The 25241-nt window shown below is 41.0% G+C and overlaps 1 protein-coding gene across 9 annotated transcripts in view; it reads right to left on the bottom strand.

Moving 5' to 3' along the window:
* The window catches only part of LOC132836584 (ryanodine receptor 1-like), a 402705-nt gene that overhangs the window by 338100 nt on the left and 39364 nt on the right, over positions 1-25241 (bottom strand). For all 9 annotated transcript variants that reach the window (XM_060855950.1, XM_060855954.1, XM_060855953.1 and 6 more), the window contains exons 2-3: positions 15974-16093; positions 7174-7278 (exon numbers count right to left, since the gene is read on the bottom strand). In XM_060855950.1, the coding sequence (XP_060711933.1) occupies positions 7174-7278; positions 15974-16093 (225 nt within the window). The remainder of the gene's footprint in view (positions 1-7173; positions 7279-15973; positions 16094-25241) is intronic.

Raw genomic sequence — 25241 nt, 5'->3', positions numbered from 1 at the left:
TAACTTCTTTCCTTTGCTGTTTTTTAACCTTTGCCCGTACGACCTATATGTCATCCAAGCTTAGAACATCTCTCACAACTGTTCTCATTTCATCTCAAGTGCTACCAGGCGCCGTTTCCAACCGTCTTGTCTTTCCAAAAGATGAAATATCCTTAAATGTTAGTTCTCAGTTTTGACCTCCTTGTAACTATGTTTCCATAACAATCAGAAATCATAATCATTTACTCAATTTGCACTGTCAGTTTGTCTACCTTATTCCGAATGCTCATGCATTAAGATACAAAGCCTTTAAATTTGTTCTAATATCAAATTCTCCCACAATTTTATGTTTCCTTAGTATAATAATGACATTCATACATTCTGCTCTGTACTTGATAATAGTCAGCCCCATTACAACCTGCAATCTGAATGTTTATCTTTGAGTTTCTTATTCTCCATGCAATGGAATCCAGCCCCCTATTTGGGTTGAATCCCTGTATACAACCCTAATTTGCAACTGGCCATAATTCTGGTACCAAATTGATTCAGGTGGAGCCCATCCCATCAGAACAGCTTCCTCCTTTCCCCCCATACTATTGTCAACCATCCTATGAACTTTAACACATTTCTCCCACCAATCGCTGAACCACGCATTTATCCCTTTAATCTTGTTGACCCTGTGCCAATTAGCATGTGGCTCAGGCCTTTACTGATTCTGTATTTTAATTTAGCCCCTAACTGCTCATATTCCCTCTGCAGAACCTCTTTCAACCAATAGTGCTGGTACCTACATGGGACATGACAACTGGATCTTTCCCCTCCCACTCCAAGCTCCCCTGCAACCCAGCGAAGATATCCTGAACCCAAGCATCAGGCAGATGCTTCCTGAAGAAGGGCTCATGCCCAAAACGTCGATTCTCCTGCTCTTTGATGCTGCCTGACCTGCTGTGCTTTTCCAGCAACACATTTTCAGCTCTGATCTCCAGTCCTCACTTTCTCCCAAGCATCAGGCAGACAACACAACCTTTGGGACTACTGATTCTGGTCAGAGAAGAGCAGCTAGTCCCCTGACTAGATGATAATAACATAATTTCTCTTCTCCACCCACTCAAATGGCTCCCTGTAACATGATACTATGACTAGTTTGCTCATTCTGCCTAAGGTCCCCTAATCTCGTTATACAGGGAGCAAAAAAAATCTCAAACTTGTTAAGACAATCTAGGGGATCTGCAATACTACCTCCTGGATCCCACTAACTGCCTTGCTCATAATCATACCCTCCTTTCCCAGACCACTGGCCAAATTTGAAGTACTTAATCCATGAGGTCTGACTGCCTCCTGAAACGCAGCATCCAGGCTACACTGTCCCTCCCTGATGTATCGATGTTCTAAGATCAGACTATAGCTTATCAAGTCTGAGCCAGAGTTCCTCAGTCAACCAACACTATGAACTGTAATGGAGTCTATCAGCTCCCACATCATGCGGGAACAACATGTCACCTTGCCCTCCATCTCTGTTATTTACTTTGTTCTTAAAATGTGTTTTTTTCTATCTTAGATTTCCTACATTTTTTTAGTTTCTTTTTAAAATCTGTAAAATATTTCTGCTACCCACCTTTAATCTGAAAATAACTAAGATAATCAAAATAGCAGCTATTACCAACCAATGTACTTGCAACTTTCCCTCTGGGTGTTTGTTTGTTTTGTGCTATGTCCCTGATCCTGGGCTTAAATTTATGCTGTTAAAAGACCTTACAAGCAGGGCCAAAAAAGCAAGCAAACTGCATCTCTTCCCTCCCAACATCGAATTTCCATGTTGCTGCAAAATCCCAGAAAATCAGGCTATGCCTACCTCCGGAAGTGATATCTCCTTCCTGATTGTGAGAAACTTCCTGAACATGCGAAGTAAATGCACTTACAATGAGTTTGGTAATTTACATTTATTAGGTGAAGCAATCCTTTTCATAATCTTTGGTTTTAAAAAAGTCCTTTTCACATTTCAGAACACAATCAAAACTTTGCTTCACATTATTTGGAAAGTGGATAGTCTTTTCTACCTAACCGTGTTGTACTTCAAAAATTTGTCTTATTGACTGTAAAATTATTCAAGATTTCCTGAACTTGTGAATGGCCAATGAAAATTCAAATTCTTCTTATCTACCTCCTCAGCCTGTGAACTGAAGCCACTCAGAAGCCTCTAAATAAAGTAGGGCACATGACTATAATGTAAATACACAAGGGTTATATATCCTCACAAGCCACACAATGTTGGAGATTGTTTTCAAGTATTTTATTGGTTTGGAGCTGCAGAGGCCTCAATATTCCGGAGACGGGTGTAAGAGCCACAGATATTTTATTTGGAAATGCAAACTAGAAAATTGAAGTGTGGATTATTTTTAAAAACAACTCAAAAAGTAAAAGTCGAACTGTGGGATGCTACAACATGAAAACAGACAGCTTTTCTACCTCTTTGTGCACAGCACAGTAACATTAACCCCAACACACCAAATAGTAACACCAATGATTCCTGATCATATTTTCAAATAACCAATCCCAAACTTAATGAATAATTAATTTTCTGAAACTGGTTTATCATAAACAAAAATACAGAATTTATTAAATACACAATAACAGAAAAATTAAACAATACTGTAATCTAATTAATGTCTTTGCTTTAAACCTGAAAAATTGTTTTCCACTCCATTCGCACAGAGGACAGATAAATACAAAGAAACAGTTAAGGGATAAATTAAAGAAAATAACAACATTGGTCAGATTACTTAAATGGCTTTCATGATGCCATAGGCATAGATGTAGATTTCTTGGTTGCTTTTCTGGAACCATCGATCAAGGTTGTCTTCAGTTCACTCAGGTGGTAACACAGCATTCAGCTTTTTCCTCTCGGTGCTACCAAAAGCTGGTGTGCAAGTTTAGGCAAGGAGCTTTCAAATCTTCATGCTGTATTGTCAGCAACCAAGTTCACCTTCCCAGAAAACATAGTTCTAGAAAAAAACTTCAATAATGACTGTGCCTTGATAAACTGATAGCCTTTTCCAGAGGCCTCAAATGCCATGCAACAACTGCCATCTGCTTGAGCACAGAATCTCTTCCTGACTTGGAGGCAATTTCCATACACTGACCTTGACTTCTACTATCTATTTAAACATAATGCTCTTCCCAGGATCGCTGTGTCTGTTAGAATTCTTTCGATCGAGACTCAACCTGCAATTAGACTCCAGGCCTGGCCTCAAAAAACAACTTATTTGGCCTCTTCTTTACCTTTTACTACAACCTGTTTCCCAGTCATCTTCAGCCCACAAATTCCAGCTCACATCTTTGTAATTTTTAATGATCAATTTTGGAGAAGATAATCTGCAAGAGTCCTAAAACTTGTTGTTTAGCCAGAAAACGTATTTGTTGGAAGCTAGATTTTGATACTTCTTTGTGATATGTAACACTAGGTGCCTTTGGAAGAATGAGCAACTGCTCAGCATCGGATTTTGGACTGGTTGTAAATGGTAGTTGGTCACCAAGAGAAACAAACAGTCCACAAACAAAATCTGTTTTTAAAATTGAAAAGGAGATAATACTCAAAGACTTTGTGAAAAGAAACAAAAATAAACACCACCAGACTTTAAATCTAAACCAGGACATCAGTTTAATTGACTAACTTCCAAATTGAGGATTGCCACAGTTAATAAAAGTGTGATATCAATGGCAAAACCTTTTCTTAAAAAGCTGAGAAAAGTCACCTCATTTCCCTTTTTGATTGAACTTTGAATCAATGAAATGGATGTCCTTTTTGGACCATACTTTCCAGTTGTTATAGTCTTAAAAAGACTGATTTTGTGTTCCTCTTGTGTGAATAAATGCATGTGTGTTTGATATTAATGGGGTATAGTTTAAGTTTGCGTTAGCAATTAATAATCTACTCTGCCATGTTACAGGATACATTTGTTATAATAAATAAATGGTTTTCTTGTTCATTGATGAACCTGGTGCGAATTTCTTTCATCTTAAGACAGTGGTCACAGTCTAGCAGTAACCATCCTAGAGACTGAATGTTCATGGAATAAGGGGTCTGATTTCCATCAGGTTCATGACAAAAGATATTCTAAGGGTCATTTAATAATTAATAAATTCCAAGGCCATTGTTTAAGGTAATTCCTGGGTTAATGACAAATAATCAATTCTTTAAGTGGGATTAAAGTTAAAGTTAATTTGTCTAAATATCTCAGGATGATTTAGCAACATCTTACTGCTAGTGTGCTCTTAGTACTAATCTATTTCAATGAATGCAAGAGGTTTCTCAGCACTGCTTTGGCATAGTCTGACTCAAGCCAGGCCTTCGTACTGACTGAGGTATTTGCCAGCAGTGAACAATCTTCAAAGCACAACTGGAGATTCCTGAGCCTCACTGTGCTTCTTATCCTATCTTCGGACATACGTGTAACAGTGCGGCCATCTTTTCTAAGTGAACTTTTTGAACTGCGGGCAAATTTAATGCTTTGCAGAAGCATGTGGGGTTGACTAGAAATGTTTGGAATAATTAATTGTGTGCATCAGCATTTTGGAATGGTTGATTGCATACTGTAGACATTTAAAAAGCTACAGTGCTACTCACCCAAGCATACAGATATTTTATTTGCTTTGATGTGAACAAATAAATTGTCCAAGCACAATTGAAGAATACTTTTTGCACACAATATAAGCTTTAAATTCGCACTTGAGAATGGACTCAACTGAATCACTTGTTTAAGAATCGTTGACCGTAAATACTCTGTTCATATGTAGAATAGCACAGAAATTCCAGTCATTGCCAGAAATCCTATTTACAATGCTGATCTGATAAAACATTAAACACTTATTTTGGATCAAATTTATTCTGAACATTCTTGGACAGAAACTTCCTGTTCCAAAATAACACAGAACAGTCCAGGAAACCTTGCTGCTAGCAGTGGAGATGACCATTGCAAAGCCACATCCATTTTAAAAGCAATAAATGCTGTATTCTATACTCTCAAAGCCCACACTCACTTTTGACAGTTACTGTGGAGGGATGAGTATATAAGCAAAGTGTAAATAGGGTGGAACAGATAGGTGGGGTGCCAAGTGGATGGAGGTTATCAGATAAATGCTTGAGTGCTTCGGGCAGATTGAAGAATCAGGTCAGGGAGAGTCAAAGTCAGTGGTGAATCAGAAGTGTTGCTTAATAGTTGTCCAGGAGTTAGAGTGGGCTAACCTTTCCTGAACAACTATTAAGCTAAATGAGTGAAAAACCTTTAAAACCTTCAATTTTTCAGGGGAATTGTCAGATCAGAATTCTTGGGCAATTCCAGTCAGCTACTGGATTTCCACAGTGTTGATATACATCTGCACTTTGCCCCAACAAAAACAATAATCTGGGGAACCTGAAAATATCTGGGCTAATATTTTGAAATAAAATCTAATTATTCTATTTGTATCTATAAGAGAAACTGGAAACAAAATCTTCAACTTCTAGCGCATAAATGTCTACAACTAACAGCAAAGAACCTACAGAATGAGAAGCTAGCTATCATGTTGCAGGAATGAATGAACCATCCAGACCCACTCATCCGCAATATCATGTGCCTGCTCAATATATGGTTTCTCTGCAACCCAACAAGCCAGGCTATAAATCACATATCACGTGCAGAATAGAGAATGAAAAAGTTAAGCTAAATGAGTGAAAAACCTTTAAAACCTTCAATTTTTCATTTTGCTCTTTGATGCACCATAAGAATATTTCATATAAATAGTTCATAAGCGAGAAATTTACAAAATTTCAGATGTCTTTAATCTATAGTTTTAAAATAATTAGGAAATCATGGGTTTGAAAAACACATTATACCTTTAATACCAACTTATTACAGAAGATAAAGTTGACATTTATTACTTTTACATGTTATTGAGACCATTCACTAATGACATCAATATTGATTAAACAAAGAAATAATACATCTTTCCCTCCTCATTTCTATTTAATATGTGAAATACTAAGCTACTGTTGAATATCTCACATACATTTTACCAATGTCATCTCCCAAAATAGTCTTCTCTCATAAATCATTCTCCCATCTGTTTCCTGGTTATTTGCCTTTTGTTATACAATTTTTCTGTAATACATCTGGAGTTCATAATATTAGAACTGGAATTGAAGGGTAGCAATTAGCAGGTATTGCATTATGAAAAAAGTGACATTGCATTCAATTTACCATCAGGATTTCTAATTTTGCCCAAGGATCTTGCACCTCAATCAGGTGCTGGAATAGAAAAGCTGTTGGATATACAAATGAATTAATAAAGTAGGCTGTACTAAATATTCAAACAAAGTAACTACAGTAATCTATTTTATCCTAATTGGACACATACAAAATCAAAATATTTCAACATTACAGGAAAATAATAGTGTTGAATACAAATGTTTCCTGGGCAAAAAGAAACATTGTATTCAGTTTCAAGCATGCCTTCAAACACAATTTAATTGAAATGTCAGAGGTGATCAGGGCTCCACAAATAATGGGGCAAACAGAAGATAACGTGAATATAGTCCTAAATCCATAATCACAGTAGTGAAGTTGTTTTAGTTTAAGACTATCCTGCTAAACTGTACATGTAGGAAATTATTCAATAAAATCCATAATGTCCCTTCCTTCCGACATTAAAAGAACTCAAATTAATCAATTTCAGGAATCACATTGCTCATAGATGGGGCAGCTAATGCCAAGCAGATAAAACTAATTTGTAAATTCTTCAATTTTGTCACTCATCGAGCATACACCATCATTTGATTATAGTATCGAAATTCAGTAACTAAATCAGAGAATAAAATAAAAATTTGGAACTATTAAGAACATTATGAAGTTTTATCTCAAAATGGTACCCACTGCAAGTCTTGTTTATAATTCTTACAATCAGTATTACAACTATAGACCATCAAGGTTAGGCACATTATCTCACAACTAAATTATATATCTAATGTATTTTATTAATGCTCATTTTAATTTAGGTAACCTCAAAATCAAGTTCTATAGTCTTAATAATTTTAATAGCTTCAAGACAACTCAAAATTGCTGATTCAGAGCAAGACATGTTCCATATAAATTGGCACGGAGTTAAAATGGTTAACAAATTTGATTTTACCCCATCCAAAGCTTTATTTTGCAAACCTACCTCATTGCCCTTTTCAACTGTGTTGGCCAACATCTCTTGCAGGGCTCGCACAGAGAGTGACTGCTCCAGCACAAAGCTGCAAATTGCAAGGTCTGGTGGCACATTCTGCAAATAGAAAGGAACTGTGAGTCTACTGTACTTTACACCACTCATTTTAATGGAGATTCAATTCCATGATTGTCAGGTAAGTTGCATAAAATTAACAATAATTTGGATCTTTAAAGACATTTATTCCTTATCTTGCTTTCATACTTTTATAAAATCTTCCATGGTCAAACTGGAGCATGCCAATTACTGTGGGAAAAGCACAATGGGTAAAACACCTAAACTCCATTCATATAATTTTGCATACTGTCAAGAATGTTATTGAGAAGATTTTGTTTTTTTTGAATTACAGGTGTATTTTAAGTGTATTTGCTTACATAAAAAAATCAAATCTCTAATAAGTTGATTTAGCATACAACTGAAATTTTGGTGGCAGTATTACACTACAGAAGAACTTGCAAACATGTGACATGGTAGCTACCTCAAAACAAAACAGAACAAAGCTGAATCACATGAGGACTGCATCACCCCTGCTCTAATGATGGAGAGAGAACAAACAAACAACAAACAAACATACTAAAGATGTACCTCAATAGGTTTAAACTACCTGATTAATATCTTCTATATATCAATCTGTTCACTTGGATCAGCTTTGGTCACTTGTATGAAATATGCAAAATGTAAATATTTAAAAACATAATATCCCTAAGTTTACATAAAATAAAACCAAAATGGCAATCCAGTGTACAAATGAAGTCCACTTAAAAACACTGACTAAAGTTTTCAAAGTGGATTCCAATTGATTAAAAAAAATTAATGTTTTGTGACTAGTGTGAATAGAATTTATGCAAGTAGATATACAGCATTAATGTCTTGCAACATAATCAGAGTACTAAACCAAACGGATAAAACATTGGCTTAAAGACAAAAAGCAGGAAATGGCAGATTCTCCCTCCCCCACCCCACCCCACCCCACCAAAAAGGATGGTGGGCAGTGGAATCTTCCCCTCCAGAGAAATGGTGGGTTGGGAAAATAATCAAGTAGATTGCCATTTGAAAGATACCTGCCACCACAGGCACGAGGTTTTGGGCAGGAAGTATTAGCTCACCCTCCTTCCCCACTGCCAATTAATTGACCAATTAAGGGCCTTAACAATCACTTTAGAGCTTCTGCATGCCTTCACTGCAATTAACTGTTTTCAGCGGGCAACAAGAGCAGCATGCTTTCTCGTTGAATAGGGGATGGGCCAAGACTTCTCTCAATTTGGGAATGATCGAGACGACAGATTGGGGCAGAGGTGGCCATCGAAAGCAGTGGAATTGAACTGCCTTGACCTCTTTGAAAAAGGACCTATCTTGTCGGCCGGACTGCAGTGCAAGCCTCAGTCTCTGAGGCAACATTGTTACAAGAAGCTGGCTGCTCAGGCAGGGTAGGATGTGGTAAAAACAATGACTGCAGATGCTGGAAACCAGATTCTGGATCAGTGGTGCTGGAAGAGCACAGCAGTTCAGGCAGCATCCTGCGAGTAGCGAAATTGACGTTTCGGGCAAAAGCCCTTCATCAGGAATAAAGGCAGTGAGCTGGAAGCATGGAGAGATAAGCTAGAGCAGGGTGGGGTGGGGAGAGAGTTGCATAGAGTACAATGGGTGATTGGGAGAGGAGATGAAGGTGATAGGTCAGGGAGGAGAGGGTGGAGTGGATAGGTGGAAAAGGAGTTGGCAGGTCGGACAAGTCCAAACAAGTCATGGGGACAGTGCTGGGCTGGAAGTTTGGAACTAGGGTGAGGTGGGGCAAGGGGAAATGGGGAAACTGTTGAAGTCCACATTGATGCCCTGGGGTTGAAGTGTTCCGAGGTGGAAGATGAGGCGTTCTTCTTCCAGGCGTCTGGTGGTGAGGGACTGGCGGTGAAGGAGGCCCAGGACCTCCAGGTCCTCGGCAGAGTGGGAGGGGGAGTTAAAATGTTGGGCCACGGGGCGGTGTGGTTGATTGGTGCGGGTGTCTCGGAGATGTTCCCTAAAGCGCTCTGCTAGGAGGCGCCCAGTCTCCCCAATGTAGAGGAGACCGCATCGGAAGCAACGAATACAATAAATGATATTAGTGGATGTGCAGGTAAAACTTTGATGGATGTGGAAGGCTCCTTTAGGGCCTTGGATAGAGGTGAGGGAGGAGGTGTGGGCACAGGTTTTACAGTTCCTGCAGTGGCAGGGGTAAGTGCCAGGATGGGAGGATGGGTCATGGGGGGGGGGGCGTGGACCTGACCAGGTAGTCACGGAGGGAACGGTCTTTGCAGAAGGCGGGGAGGGAAATATATCCCTGGTGGTGGGGTTTTTTGAAGGTGGCAGAAATGTCAGCGGATGATTTGGTTTATGCGAAGGTTTGTAGGGTGTTCTGTCCTTGTTACGGTTGGAGGGATGGGATCTGAGGGCAGAGGTGCAGGATGTGGACGAGATGCGTTGGAGGGCATCTTTAACCACGTGGGAAGGGAAATTGTGGTCTCTAAAGGAGGAGGCCATCTGGTGTGTTCTATGGTGGAACTGGTCCTCCTGGGAGCAGATACGGCAGAGGCGGAGGAATTGGGAATACGGGATGGCAATTTTGCAAGAGATAGGGTGGGAAGAGGTGTAATCCAGGTAGCTGCGGGAGTCGGTGGGTTTGTAAAAAATGTCAGTGTCAAGTCGGTCGTCATTAATGGAGATGGAGAGATCCAGGAAGGGGAGGGAGGTGTCAGAGATGGTCCAGGTAAATTTAAGGTCAGGGTGGAATGTGTTGGTGAAGTTGATGAATTGCTCAACCTCCTCGCGGGAGCACGAGGTGGTGCCAATGCAGTCATCAATGTAGCGGAGGAAGAGGTAGGGAGTGGTACCGGTGTAATTACGGAAGATCAACTGTTCTACATAGCCAACAAAGAGACAGGCATAGCTGGGGCCCATATGTGTGCCCATGGCTACCCCTTTGGTCTGGAGGAAGAGAGGGGATTCAAAGGAGAAATTGTTAAGGGTGAGGACCAGTTCGGCCAAACAAATGAGAGTGTCGGTTGGATGTGGTGCATGTAAAGTATTTAGACGTCAGATTCTGTAGACTTTCCAATTTGCAGTGCTGGCAAGGGGAAAGAGAAGGAATTGTGTGAACATTATGGGTCTGCCACTATGCGTAAAGTAAATATATCAGAACCTTCCAGCCAAGGAAAGCCTCTTCCCATTAGCTGGTGGTACATAGAATGGTGTACAAAGATTTAATTAAAGAGATGCCAGGGAAAATGCAGCAAGACATTTTTTCCCAATGCAGCAAGTGGTTTCAAACAGGGACTTGCTGCCCACTAGCGTGTGACAGGGGAAACAAAGACTTCAAAAGGAATTGGATGGGCACATGTAATAGACTTACAGGGATCATGTAGGGAGATAAGACTGACTGGATTGCTTCACTTGGAGGAGGGAATCAATGGGCTGAATTAGTCTCTTCTGTAATGTAAATTACTATGATTCTATAACTCCAGTTGGTCAATTCATAGAGTCTTCAAGCATTAACAGGTAAAGAGGTAGAAGAGGAAGGAATAACACTGTTGATCAGAGAATCAATTACAGCTGTACAGAAGGAAGAAATCTTACAACGCTCTTCAAATGTTGCATGCACGCAGAACTTAAAAACCAAAAAAAGCAGTATTATAGAGCCCCAACAGTCAGAGAGAAAGAACAGATGTGTAAGCAAATTTTAGGCAAGTGTAAAACAAAGGGTAGTTACAGTAGGGGATTTCACCTTCCCCAATTTTAACTGAGGTTGTCATCGTGTGAAAGGTTTAGAGGGAATAAAATTCTTAAGATGCATTCAAGAGAGCTTTTTAAGCAATGTAAAAGACTGTTCTCATGGCGGATGGACCTGGGCTTAAGTTTATGTTGAAGTATTTTGCAGACAGCAATCAAAGCTCCATTATGTTCAAGGTTGATATGGCAAAGGACAAGGTTGGGGCTGAAACTAAACTTCTGAACTTGGGGGGGGGGGGTTTACAATTTGACCAGAGCAGAGCAAGAGATGATACTTTTTTTTTAGGTCAGTTAGTGTCAGGATAGTGGGATGCATTCAAGAAGGGAAACAGGGAGGGTACAAGTTCCAAGAAAGACAAAGGGTGCGACCAACAAATCATGTGATCCCTGGATAACAAAGAATAGACAGAATTGGGTGAAGAGGGGGAAGAAAAAAAAGAGACTTATGGCTGATACGGAGTTCTCAAAATAGTAGAAGCCCTGGGGGAGTACAGAGTGTGCAGGGGAACCTTAAAAAGGAAGGTAGGGAACCAAAAGGAGTCACACAAGAACAACAAGGTGAAATAAAGGAAAATCTTATTTTATTTTTCCAGAATTTAAGGATAAATGGATAACGAGGAAGAGAGTTTGGTCCACCAATGATGACAATAGTAAAGAGTGGTGGAGCTGGTAGGGTCTTAACTTACTATTTTGTGCTGGTGCTCACTGATGAGAGGGAGGGTACAGAAACCAGTGAGAAGGACTGTGATATCCTGAAAGAAAGTAGCATCGACAAAAAGGAGTTTAGGAGTGGTTTGGCAAGCTTAAAAGTAGATGAATCTCAAAGGCTAAATGAAATGTACCGCAAGCTGTTGTGTGAAGCAAGGAAGGAATTGGCAGGGGCTCTGGTAATTAATTTCAATTCCTCCAGGGCCACAAGCACTGCCAGATGACTGGAGAACAGCCATTTTATTCAAGAAGGGAACAAGGGGAAAACCAGGAAGCCGTAGGCTAGTCTAACCTCACTGATGGGGAAACTATTGGAAGCAAGTTTGAGGGAAGGAATTAATCTGCATCTAGAGAAGCAAGAATTAATGATGAACAGTCAGCATGATTTTGCCTTGTCTAACTAACTTGATTGAATTTTTCAAAGAGGTGACCAGGTGTGGAGATAATGGAAATGCATTCACTGTTGTATACTTGGGTGTCAGCAAGGCTGCTGATAAAGTCCCAGAAGGGAGACTTAGCAAAGGTAAAAGCCGATGGATCCAAGGAAATTTAGCTAATTGGATCCAAAATTCACTGAGTGGCAGGAAGTAGAGGGTGCTGGTTGAGAGGTGTGTCCAGTGAGTTTTTTTTGGCAGCGATCAGTGTTGGGGCCCTTGTTATTTGTGATTATATATAAACAATTTCATAAAATGTAGAAGCATTGATCAGTAGGTTTGTAGATGATACAAAAATTGGTGGGGTTGTACATAGTGAGGATGATAGCCTTAAGTTTACAGGAGGATACAAACATACTGGTCAGATGGACTGATCAATGGCAAATGGAATTCAATCTGGATAACTGAGAAGTGGTGCACTTGAACAGAAAAGAACAAGGCAAGGGAATACATGCCGACCGTTAGGACCCTTAGATGCACAGAGCGTCAGAGGGACTTTGGTATGCAAGTCAGTCAGTTCCTTTTGCGGGACAGGTAGATAAGGTGGTTAAGATGACATATGGGATACTTGCCTTTAGTAGCCCAGGCTTAGAGTTTAACAGCAGGGAGGTTATGCTGGAACTGTATGCAATGTTGGTTAGGCCACAGCTAGAGTTCTGAATCCACATGATAGGAAGGTTGTGATTACACTGGAGGGGGTGTGGAGGAGATTTACCATGACTTGCCTGGACTACAGGGCTTTAATTACAAAGTGAATAGATTGGGTTGCTTTTCTTGGAGCTGAGGAGACTGAGGGGGCAACACAGAACCCTTACAGGGCTGAGGGTGGCCATTTGGACCAGAGTCTACATCAACCCTCTAAAAAGCATCCCACTTAAATCCCAGTCCCCTACCTGATCCCAGTAACCCCACAATCCCATATTTATCATGGCCAATCCACCTAACCTGCACATCTCTGAACGTAGGAGGAAATCCGTGCAGGCTCGGGAACATGCCAACTCCAGACAGACAGTCACCCAAGGCTGGGTTGGAATGCGGGTCCCCTGGCACTCATGTAGCAGTGCTAACCACTGAGCCACCATGCCACCGTAATTGAGAAGCGTTAAATTATGAGAGGCACAGATAGGATACACAGAAAAGGAACTCTCTCTCTCTCTCTTCCCCTCCCCCCGCTTAATGGAGGGATCTATGACTGGGGTCATGATTTATAGTAAGGGGCAGGAGGTTTAGAAAGGATAGGAGGACATTTTTTCCTCCACTCAGTGGTGGGTGTAAGATTGGTAGATGCAGAAACCCTCATAACAGTTTAGCAGTATTTAGATACATACTTATGTTGTCAAGGCATACAGTTATGTGCCAAGTGCTGAAAGTGGGATTAAAATAGTTGGGTGCTTGTTTTTGACCAGTGCAGACTAGATGGGCCAAAAGGCCTTATTCTATTCCATAAACTTCTATAACAAAGAATCAAGGGTTGTAGTCATACAGTGGGAAGGTTGTTTATGTAGAAGTTCAGCAATGGCCTTATTGCGTGCTAAGATAGATAGACCGACTTGCTCCTATGTTCCTAAGATCCTTGGAAGCATGAGAGTTTAGGTAATCTACATTTGAGATTCTTTTGGGAAAACCTACATTATGCCAGTATCTTTTCATAGACTGTTATGAATGTTCTTCTTTTGTTCCACTTTTCAGTAATGAGTGTCCCACATTCAGCCAAACAAGCCTGAATTTTAATTCTAGTTGTCATGGAAAACAGCAAAAGTAATTTCAGGTACTTCAGACTCAACCATGGTGTTATAATGTAAATTCACAATTGTTCTCTTTGTCCTTCAGTTCCAGATAATGGTATTTTCTCATCCAAACTGTATCTCAAAAGCAATTATCATAGAGTCATAGATATGTACAGCACAGAAACAGACCCTTCAGTCCAACTCGTCCATGCTGACCAGATATCCCCAGGAGGCAACATCTTTGCTTTTAAAAAAAATCTTCAGTATAAGAGTGTTAAAATTGGTAATAGTAACACATTCAATCTTGTTCTGTGATCTAAAAAACGGTGACGAATGGGGCAGGGGAGGGTAAAAAAGGACATTGTTGGAGAAAGTCAGCAGGTCTGAGAGCAGCTCTTCAGAGAAAGCAGAGTTAACTTTTCAGTTCAGTGAACCCTCTTCAAAGCTAATTGCAGCTAGGAAACGTTTAGCATAATACTGAAGATGAAGTGAGGAGAGGGGTGAAGGAGTAAACGATTGGAAGAGATGAAGCCTAGTGAGAGAGAAAGAACAACAATTGGGCAAAAGGTATAGATAATGGCCAGCCTGGGAGAATCAATAGCTGCTAATGAGGACGATTTGTAGCTAACAATGGATTGGTTGTGGTAACAGCCCATGTGGTGACAACACCTAGTATGTTGGGGTTGGGAGAAGGATATGGAAGAAAGTGCTCAGGCCCTAAACATTATTGAACTAGATTTTCAGTTGTGCAGGTCCTCAAGTGGAAAAGAAGATGCTGTTCTTCCATCTTGTGCTGAGCTTTGCTGGAGTTCATAGAAACGTTGGTCAGGGAATACGGTGGTGTGTTGAAGCGAAAGGCAACTGGATGCTTTGGGTCATTTCTGCAGACAGAACATAGGCGTTTTGCAAAGTAACCACTCAGTCTGCGTTTTGCCTCTCCAATGTAGAGAAACCATATTGTAAGCAACAGATACAGTAGACTAGATTGAGTGAAGTGCAGGTAAAATCGCTGCTTCACCTGGAAGGTGTATCTAGTGCCTTGGATTGAGGGAGGAGGAAATAAAGAGGCAGGTGTTGCACCTTCTGCAAGTTGGAAGATGCCTTGGGGGTGTGGGGAGCTGTTGGGAGTGGAGGAGGGGTAGGCCAAGATGACCTGGAGGGAATGGTCCCGACGGAAGGCTGACTAGAGAGAGGGGAGGGGAACAGTTACGGTGGTGGCATCCCACTGAGGTAATAGAAAAGGCAGCTAATGATCGTTCAGATGTGGATTCTGGTGGAGTGGCAAGTGAGGATGAGGGGAACCCTATAGATGTTGTGGGAGGGAATGGAAGAGAAGGGGCAAGGACAGAAGTGTGCGAGATGGGTCCAACAGCCTTGTCTACCATGGTAGTGGAGGATCTTTGGTTGAGGAAGATGGACATTTCAAAAAGGTCCATTGGAGAAGCTGGCATTATCAGAATAGATGTAACAGAGGTAGAGAAATTGAAAGAAAGGAATGCAGGAGTCTTTACACAATGTGGGGTGTGAGGATGTATCGTCTAAATAACTGTGGGAGTTATGGGTTTGTACTGGATATTGGTGACTAGCCTGTCACCAGATATGGAAACTATAAATGATTTAAAAATGTAGAAAAACTGCAGAACTTGGTAAAGAGAAAAAGAAAAAGAAATAGAAACAGAAATCATCACAAAAAAATTAAGAAATGAATAGTAACTTTGGGTCCAAGTACAATTAAAATTTTCTACATGAACATGCACCTATTCAGAACACACAGTGGAAATTTGTGTGGGATGGAATTATAGCAATGAGCTAATTGTGGTTTTGGTAGCCATATTTTGCAGTTGCATAATTGAGGAAATTCACATGGTATGATTGGCATAGGCCCAGGATAAATTAATAATTTCTTCTTGGGAAAAAAAGAAGTGCCACCCTGTTCTAATACTAAAACCAAACTGCAGATGCTGGAAATCAGAAACAAAATTAGACATTACTGGAAAAACTCAGCAGGTCAGGCAGTATCGGTGAAGAGAAAGCAGTGTCAACATTTCGGAACTGCAGCCAAAAAACTGCAATTATGCACTGGGGAAAATTTCAGGATAAGTATGTTTATTTTAGAGAATGAAATACCTTTGCATTTGATGTAGCTTCAAGGAAGCAAAGCCGATTTCCAAATCCTTCAGCAGAAAGGCAGAGCTTAATCTGTGCTTTGACAATGGTCGTAGTGCACTGAAGAACCACTTGATCATCCTTTCAAACAAAAGAAAGTGAACCAGGTTAGTGAATCAGCAACAAGCCAATATTTTCACAATACTTTACTTTAGGTAAAAAGGTATGAAACTCAAAAAATAAGCTTCCTGAATGTTTGGGAAGTAAACCTATAGCTAAGGTGGCACAAAGCAAAATTTGTAGGTGGTTTTGGTCTAATAATTGCTGAATCTAGGCCAAGTTAAATTGTACAGTTCTAAGGTAGTGTCTAAATATTTTTTTAAAATGTCACATCTTCTATGATTTTTCTATCATTTCCTTAAACTCATTGCTGAAAGGCCTGATCAACATTTGCTGCTATGAAATATCACACAAATGATAGTAACCACAGAACCAATTGCTAACTTACTTTATTCGTGCAGCTTCCATATACACCTGGATTGGGAAATCAAATGGCAGATGCTGACATGAGAAATAGCTGGAATTACTCCTGCTCTTTCTAGTCCACAAAGGAGCTTAAAAAATCCCTGCGCTGGATCTCCGTCCAACCCAAGGTAGAATAGTCACCAGTACTTCTCTCCTCAAGCTTAGGTTAGAAGTACAGCTGAAAGGCTCATGGTGCTATGTTAATATCCCTACCTCTGAGCCAGATAATCTGGGTTTAAGTCCCATTAGCGAGTTGAGATCCAAGATGGCGGCGACTCAGCAAGTCTGAGTTTACAGTGCTCTTCCCAAAACCTGGGTAAAGTGAGTTACTCACCCCCACCACACTTACCAAACCACCCAAAAAAAATTTCTAACCTTAATTAGCTGTTTACTATTATATTTAAGCAGTTTAATATTAAGTGGATAATGAGTAAACCAAAGGGATCCCGCAGCTCTCAGAAAACAAAGACCCCTCCCCCACCCTCCTCTCCTCCTCCGGCTGCAGCTGATGTAAAAACAGGCCTTGAAGAGATGATTGCCAGGCTGGAAACGACACTCGTCAATTTCATTGTAGAATCCAGACAGAGATGGAACTCATTCGAAGAAAAGTTACAAAAGCACAGCCAGGCTCTCGAGGAATTACAGGGCCGAGTGGAGGGGGCGGAGCTAAAGGCCACGACCTCCGAGGCTGCAGCACAAACAGCTGCAGAACAGGTGCGAGCTCTGGAGCAGAGAGTCCGGGCCTTTGAAATCTACATGGATGACCTGGATAATAGAAATCGGAGAAAGAATATCCGTCTTCTGGGCCTCCCTGAACAAGAGGAGAAGGGACAGTTAGTAGTATTTCTGGAGCGATGGCTGCCCCAGCTTTTAAACCTGGAGGCTGAAACTGACCGGGTAAGGGTGGAGTGGGCCTACCGGGTCGCAGTACGCGGATCTGGCCCAAACCAGCACCCACGCCCGGTCCTGTTCCGGCTGCAGAGTTATAGGGAGAGGCAGATACTCCTGGACGCCTCCAGAAAGCTTGGAAAGGATCCTAAAGCTATGATTCATGAAGGATCCAAGATTATGTTATTTCAGGACTTCTCCCCGGCTTTGGCACGAAGGAGGAAGGCATTTGATGAGGTGAAGAAATGTCTAAGGAACTTAAATATTCAATACACCTTACGCTACCCAGCGACGTTATGCTTTAACCACGAAGGATCCGAGTATAATTTTAGATCACCAGAAGAGGCTAAGGAACTTTTAGACTCGTTTAAATAAATCGTAAGAGACAATTTATGTTGGCTTGCCTCTTCCACACTCCGTGGGGAGAAATGGATACTTTACTCTACTTTACTTTTGCTTCTGGGAGCAGGGTTGTCTTCCCTTGCTATTTTATGTTATTATACTTAACTATAAAATTACAACTCCAACAAATTACAGTTATGTGTGTTTGTACGTGGCATTGATGCTATCAGATATACTCAGGTATGGGTGGGGAGGGGTGGGGGTGGGGCGCTTACTGTTAACTCTAGCTCGGTATTATATCTAAATCCTATTAAGGAGCGCCCGGGTCAAGGGTGGGACACTGTTTGGGAGAGGATATGGTGGACCTTTAGAAAGGAAGTAAGGCCCCCTGAGAACAAGGGGGAGGATCTCCATTCAAACATGTTTTATTTTTTTTGTTCTTATTGTTTGGAAATAGTTTTTTTATTATACTGTTATGAGTGTATTAGAGAACATTTTCTCTTGTTTGAAGGATGTAAGTGACTCAACTATACACTCTGGATAATTGCGGATTAGATTAGTAGTTAACTGAGTTTCATTGTTTTTCTTTCTTCTTTAGTATCATTCCTTTGAATTTTGATGATTATATATTTAAGATCTATTTTTATATTAATGTTTGTGCTTGAAAGTTCTGTTTACTTTTGTAAATCTGTCAAAATATTAATTTCCTAATAAAAATATCTTTAAAAAAAAAGTCCCATTAGCTCCATAGATGTGCCATAACATCCCTGTACAGGTTGATTAAAAAAGTACCTGCAAGATGAAACTTGGATATAATATTCAAAGCTTGAGGAAAGACAGTAGCTTGGAACAGGTTCCTGACTACTCGCCCAATAGTGAAGAATATCCTGAGTATAACAGCCCTGACCAGTTGAATAACTGTGCCCAGGCTTCTTGGTTAATAAGTGTATTTTGTTTTTTTTGGGGGGGCGGGGGGGGAGTGGCGGTGGTTGGAACAGAGAGAGAAGGCTGACATTGCCTTACTGTGTTGGAGCCCTCTGACGGAGGGGTGTCTCACTTAACTGATGACTATAACCCTTAGACTTTAAGGCATGTTTGCCATGTGTGTACATGACAGGAATGCAATTCACAGCATGATGCCATATAGAAACATATCTACCACTTGACTCATAGCTACTGTTGACAAGCTTCCTGGCTACATTAACATGCTAATCAACACAGAAGTACACTACACCCATTAGCTCACTCCATCAAGAAAGGTCTTGATTGACTTCTCACAATTCTCAAAGCCCACATCATTCAAGGCCTGGGATGATCCCTGATCACTATTCTATCATTGTTTCAGCCAGCTCATTCCAGATTGTAAAAATAAAATTCACCCCTTTACTTCTTCGTAATTTCTCAATGTGTGCTCTGGTTATTCATCCTCCTCCCAGGCAAACAGTTTCTCCCCATTATCAAAATCATTCCAAACTTTGAGCAAATCTATACATCTTCCCACAGCTTTCACTGCAAGTTACAATACTCATTATTATAATTAGAAAAACACAGCTTCTTGCTTGCATACAACAAAGGGCACATGGCTCGTGACCTGACTGACTGTTGAATAATGATTTAGGGACAGATCTGACAAAGAAACTACACAGATGTATCTCTTTCTGATCAATTCTCTAACCAGAATGCTGGTGGCCATAGACAGTGGATTAACGGTCGAGGAGAATAGACAAAATTGACCTTTAAAAGGTCAATTGTTTATCTCTAGATATCAGAAAGCAGTGTTCAGTCCCGTGACCCAACCTTAAACTAAAATATTTAAATTCTCTCATTGTAATGACAAATAGGTAGTTACTGAGTCTTTAGTCCCATTCACAGCTCAACATATAATAAAACAGTCCATGTCTGCATTCAGCAAGACTTGATCAATCTCAGCATGAATATTGTCATGGTGTTCTGAAGAGGAATCATACTACACTCAAAATGTTAACTTGATTTCTCCCTCCAAAGACAGGCAGTTCTGCTGACTTTCACCAGAACTTCATGTTATTATTTTAGGTTTCTGGCATCTCCAATATTTTACCACTTGAATGTTATCTAGGAGCAATGTCATTCACATCACGGGAGTACACAGCATGGTTGGCACACTGCTTTCCTGCCTCTTCCAACTATTTCATCTTTTCCATAACATGGAAAGATGAAGTCTACACTGACTGCATACAAAATACATCTTCCTCTAATCACTCTTCTCCTGAATACCAGACCACAATCTAGTTTGTTGCTAGATGTAAAGCAAGATGGCAGTGCGAGAAATGCAAATGATACAGACCCTCTCAATGATCCCCTGACACTATCAAGAAGGTATTCTCCTATATGCTGACTAACATTTATCCCTCAAATCAACATCACTGAAAGTCAGATTAGCTGGCCATTTTTACATTGTGAAGCTTTGTATGACCTTGCTGAATGCAAGTGGTCTGTGCAATTTTCTATAGTTTAATAGTCACTATACTTCAAAAGTACTACTTTGGCTGTAGAATGTTCCGGGATATCCTGAGGTCACGCAAGTCAGCATCAAGTTGCAAATCAATCTTTCTTTCTACTATGGTACAAACGGAGGAGTTGGTAGTTCCAGCAGCTCTTAAATCAGGAAGTACTTGGGTGCTTGCAATGGGACAACTTCACAAATTCATTACAGTTTCCAACACTGGATAATTATTCAGCAAAATGGAAATGCTAGCCTGCAAATTCTTTTACTGCCTGTATAGAATATTCATAGAAATATATCAGACTCTTGAGAGCTCTCACTACTGCTGACTCAGTATTGCTCCTCCTTCTATTTCAATCTTTTCCCACATTTGGTCTGCATCTAGCTCTTTCAGCAGCTGCAGGCTTTTAAAAGTAGCAGCTGCACGGTGGCCAAGAAATCTGATAATGCTGTATCCATCTCAGGTATAAAAAAGGGGAACAAAAGCATGCAGTATGGCAGACTTCGTTTATGCATAGATTCTGACCCAGAAGAGGAACACCCACAACACTGTCAAACCATTTTTTTTAAAAAAAGGAGTTTAATGGTCAAGATTCTATAATATAAGCAAGCGGGGGGGGGGGGGGGGGGGGGGTGAAGAGAGAAACAGTGTACTTATGATATCCTCTTAATCCATTAGGTTTGTCAGTCATGTATATTGTGGTATATATGCTGCATAATCAGCAGGACTGCTACCAACCATCAGTTAACAAGGTTCAGTGTTGTAAACTGTACTTTCCTGTATGTGATAATGGAAGCTGCTCCTTCCAGATTCACAACTCCCACTTGACCCCATTCCCAAACTCCTCCCTCCACCCCCACCAGAACTAGAGCTGCTGTCAATAATCTAAAAATTGCAAACCTCATCAGTAGTGAGCTGCAGGAGGATGCCCAGCAAGTGTCTGCATCTCAGCAGCCCAATGCAAAGGCTGACAAGATGTGTTCTGGGTTAGGGACAATTTCCTATACACATTTGTACCAGCAAAAGCCAACTTCTCGACTCCATGTGTTCTTTCTTGTCAGGTGCAGCAAAAGTAATTGAAAACGCATGTTGCGTAAGAGATGAGAAATGCAGGAATCAAAAATTGTTGTGAAAATTATTATGATGAGTACTTCTGATCCTTTGCATTTCTCGGGCAAAAAACTAACTCATTATTTTGGATCGCAAAATATTTCATTTTGTCTCCCCCAACAGATTTGCAAAAGCATATGAACCAATCTTGAAACCCCAAAACAGACAGAATTTGTGTAAAGTGTGAAATTAAGGATTTAGAGTCACAGAGATGTACAGCATGGAAACAGACCCTTCGGTCCAACCCGTCCATGCCGACAAGATATCCTAATCCAATCTAGTCCCACCTGCCAGTACCCGGCCCATATTCCTCCAAACCCTTCCTATTCATATACCCATCCAAATGCCTCCTAAATGGTACAATTGTACCAGCCTCCACCACGTCCGCTAGCAGCTCATTCCATACACGTACCATCCTCTGCGTGAAAAAGTTGCCCCTTAGGTCTCTTTTATATCTTTCCCCTCTCACCCTAAACCTATCCTCTCTAGTTCTGGACTCCCCGACCCCAGGGAAAGGACTGTCTATTTATCCTATCCATGCCCCTCATGATTTTGTAAACCTCTAGAAGGTCACTCCTCAGCCTCCGACACTCCAGGGAAAACAGCCCCAGCCTGTTCAGCCTCTCCCTGTTGCTCAGATCCTCCAACCCTGGCAACATCCTTGTAAATCTTTTGTGAACCCTTTCAAGTTTCACAAAATCTTTCCGATAGGAAGGGGACCAGACCTGCACACAGTATTCCAACAGTAGCCTAACCAATGTCCTGTACAGCCGCAACATGACCTCACAACTCCTGTCCTCAATACGCTGACCAATAAAGGAAAGCATACCAAATGCTGCCTTCACTATCCTATCTACCTGCGATTTCACTTTCAAAGAGCTATGAACCTGCACTCCAAGGTCTCTGTTCAGCAACACTCCCTAGGACCTTACCATTAAGTGTATAAGTCCTGCTAGGATTTGCTTTTCCAAAATGCAGCACCTCACATTTATCTGAATTAAACTCCATCTGCCACTTCTCAGCCCATTGGCCTATCTGGTCCAGATCCTGTTGTAATCGGAGGTAACCCTCTTCGCTGTCCACTACACCTTCAATTTTGGTGTCATCTGCAAACTTACTGACTGTACCTCTTATGCTCGCATCCAAATCATTTATGTAAATGACAAAAAGTAGAGGGTAAAAAATGAGGTCTGCAGATGCTGGAGATCACAGTTGAAAATGTGTTGCTGGTTAAAGCACAGCAGGTTAGGCAGCATCCAAGGAATAGGAAATTCGACGTTTCGGGCATAAGCCCTTCATCAGGAAGCACCGATCCTTCTGCCACTCCTCTGGTCACAGGCCTCCAGACTGAAAAACAACCCTCCATCACCACCCTCTATCTTCTACCTTTGAGCCAGTTCTGTATCCAAATGGCTAGTTCTCCCTGTATTCCATAAGACCTAACCTTGCTTATCAGTCTCCCATGGGGAACCTTGTCGAACGTCTTACTGAAGTCCATATACATCAAATCTACTGCTCTGCCCTCAATTTTCTTTGTTACTTCTTCAAAAAACTCCAAGTTTGAGAGACATGATTTCCCACGCACAAAGCCATGTTGACTATTCGAATCAGTCCTTGCCTTTCCAAATACAAGTACAACCTGTCCCTCAGGATTCCCTCCAACAACTTGCCTACCACCGAGGTCAGGCTCACCGGTCTATAGTTCCTGGCTTGTCTTTACCACCCTTCTTAAATAGTGGCACCAGGTTTGCCAACCTCCAGTCTTCCAGCACCTCACCTGTGACTATCGATGATACAAATATCTCAGCAAGAGGCCCAGCAATCATTTCTCTAGCTTCCCACAGAGTTCTCGGGTACACCTAATCAGTCCTGGGGATTTATCCATCTTTAACTGTTTCAAGACATCCAGCACTTCCTCCTCTGTAATCTGGACATTTTATAAGATGTCACCATCTATTTCCCTACAGTCTATATCTTCCATATCCTTTTCCACAGTAAATACTGATGCAAAATATTCATTTAGTATCTCTCCCATTTTCTGCGGCTCCACACAAAGGCCGCCTTGCTGATCTTTGAGGGGCCCTATTCTCTCCCTAGTTACCCTTTTGTCCTTAATATATTTGAAAAACCCTTTGGATTCTCCTTAATTCTATTTGCCAAAGTTATCTCATGTTCCCTTTTTGCCCTCCTGATTTCTCTCTTAAGTATACTCCTACTGCCTTTACACCCTAAGGATTCACTCGATCTATCCGGTCTATACATGACATATGCTTCCTTCTTTTTCTTAACCAAACCCTCAATTTCTCTAGTCATCCAGCATTCCCTATAGCGACCAGCCTTCCCTTTCACCCTGACAGGAATATCTCTGGATTCTTGTTATCTCATTTCTTAAGGCTTCCCATTTTCCAGTCGTCCCTTTACCTGCGAACATCTGCCTCCAATCAGCTTTCAAAAGTTCTTGCCTAATACTGTCAAAATTGGCCTTTCTCCAATTTAGAACTTCAACTTTTAGATCTGATCTATCCTTTTCCGTCACTATTTTAAAACGAATAGAATTATGGTTGCTGGCCCCAAAGTGCTCCCCCACTGACACCTCAGTCACCTGCCCTGCCTTATTTCCCAAGAGTAGGTCTAGTTTTGCAACTAGAAACAATTAAGCACATTTCAGTGAATGAATTGTCAGGTATATTCAGAGATTAGATAAAAAAAAAGCTAACTAGATGGGAATGACTTTTTGATATTGTGTTTAATTCATTTCCAGTGTGCATACATCATACGATAAATAATGGAGGTGTGCTGGCAGGGACGGGCGGACATCACATCCAGGACAAACCACACGTTTCTCAAACAGAGAAATTGATTTAAGATGGTTTGTTCTCTTCACAGACCCATGATTTCAGAAAAGTTAAAAAAGAATTTACACTAGAAAATAGCATGAAATTGACCACCTCTGGTCACACGGGTAGAGGATGTAACTCTAGGTTGGGAACTCCAATGTTCATAACCAATGGCAGCTCAGTAGCACCACTACTGACCAAGCTTCTGAAGAACACATCTACTAAGCAGTGTCTAAAATCAAGAGAGAAAACCCTATCCAATCTTATTGTCACCGACATAGCAGTTCCAAAGGGAGAAAGAAACCTAACACATCAGTGCTGAAGACAAGGCTGAAGCACATGCAACTATCTTCAGTCAGGAGGTGCTGAAAGGGTAATCCATCTCAACATCATAGATGCCAATCTTCAATTAATTTCATTCACTCCATGGCTGAAAACACTTGATCTTGAAAAGGCTATAGATCTTGATAATCTCTCAGCAATAGTACTGAATGTGTTCTAAGATGAGTTGTGCCCCAAAGCAGAGTTTTCTAGTATAGCTAGAAACTCTGCCACCTACCCAGCAATGTGGTACATTCCTTCGGCACATCCTGCCCACACTAAGTAGGCCAAATTGAATGCAGCTTTTTCTCAAAGCATCAAAAGAAGAAAGATGTCATTATGAGTGGTATCAAGCTACACTTAAAGCAATAACCTGCTCACTGACGCTCAGTTTGAGTTCCACTTGGGCCATTTGCAGCTCCTAATATTGTTACAGCCTTGCTGCAAATATGGTTAAAGCATTGAGTTCCAGAAGTGGGATGACAGTGACAGCCACTGACATCAAGACAGCATTTGACCAAGTAGGAGATCAAGGAGCCTTGGAAAAATTGAAGGGGAAAAAGGGGCTTGTATCATGCCTAGCCCACAGGAATACCACTTGTCATCACTGAATGACATCACTGCAGTAACTCCTCAGGACAGTATTCTAGCCTACTATCTTCAGCTGTTACATTAATATTCATATCAAGGATTCCAGTGGTATAGACAGAATTGAGGGTACAATCAGATTAGTCATGAAGTTATAAAATGGCTGAGCAAGCGTGAGGGTCCAAAAGACCGACT

The sequence above is a fragment of the Hemiscyllium ocellatum genome, chromosome 47 (assembly GCF_020745735.1).
Source record: "Hemiscyllium ocellatum isolate sHemOce1 chromosome 47, sHemOce1.pat.X.cur, whole genome shotgun sequence".
NCBI classification, from domain to species: domain Eukaryota; kingdom Metazoa; phylum Chordata; class Chondrichthyes; order Orectolobiformes; family Hemiscylliidae; genus Hemiscyllium; species Hemiscyllium ocellatum.
This window is presented reverse-complemented; position numbering and strand designations above follow the sequence as displayed.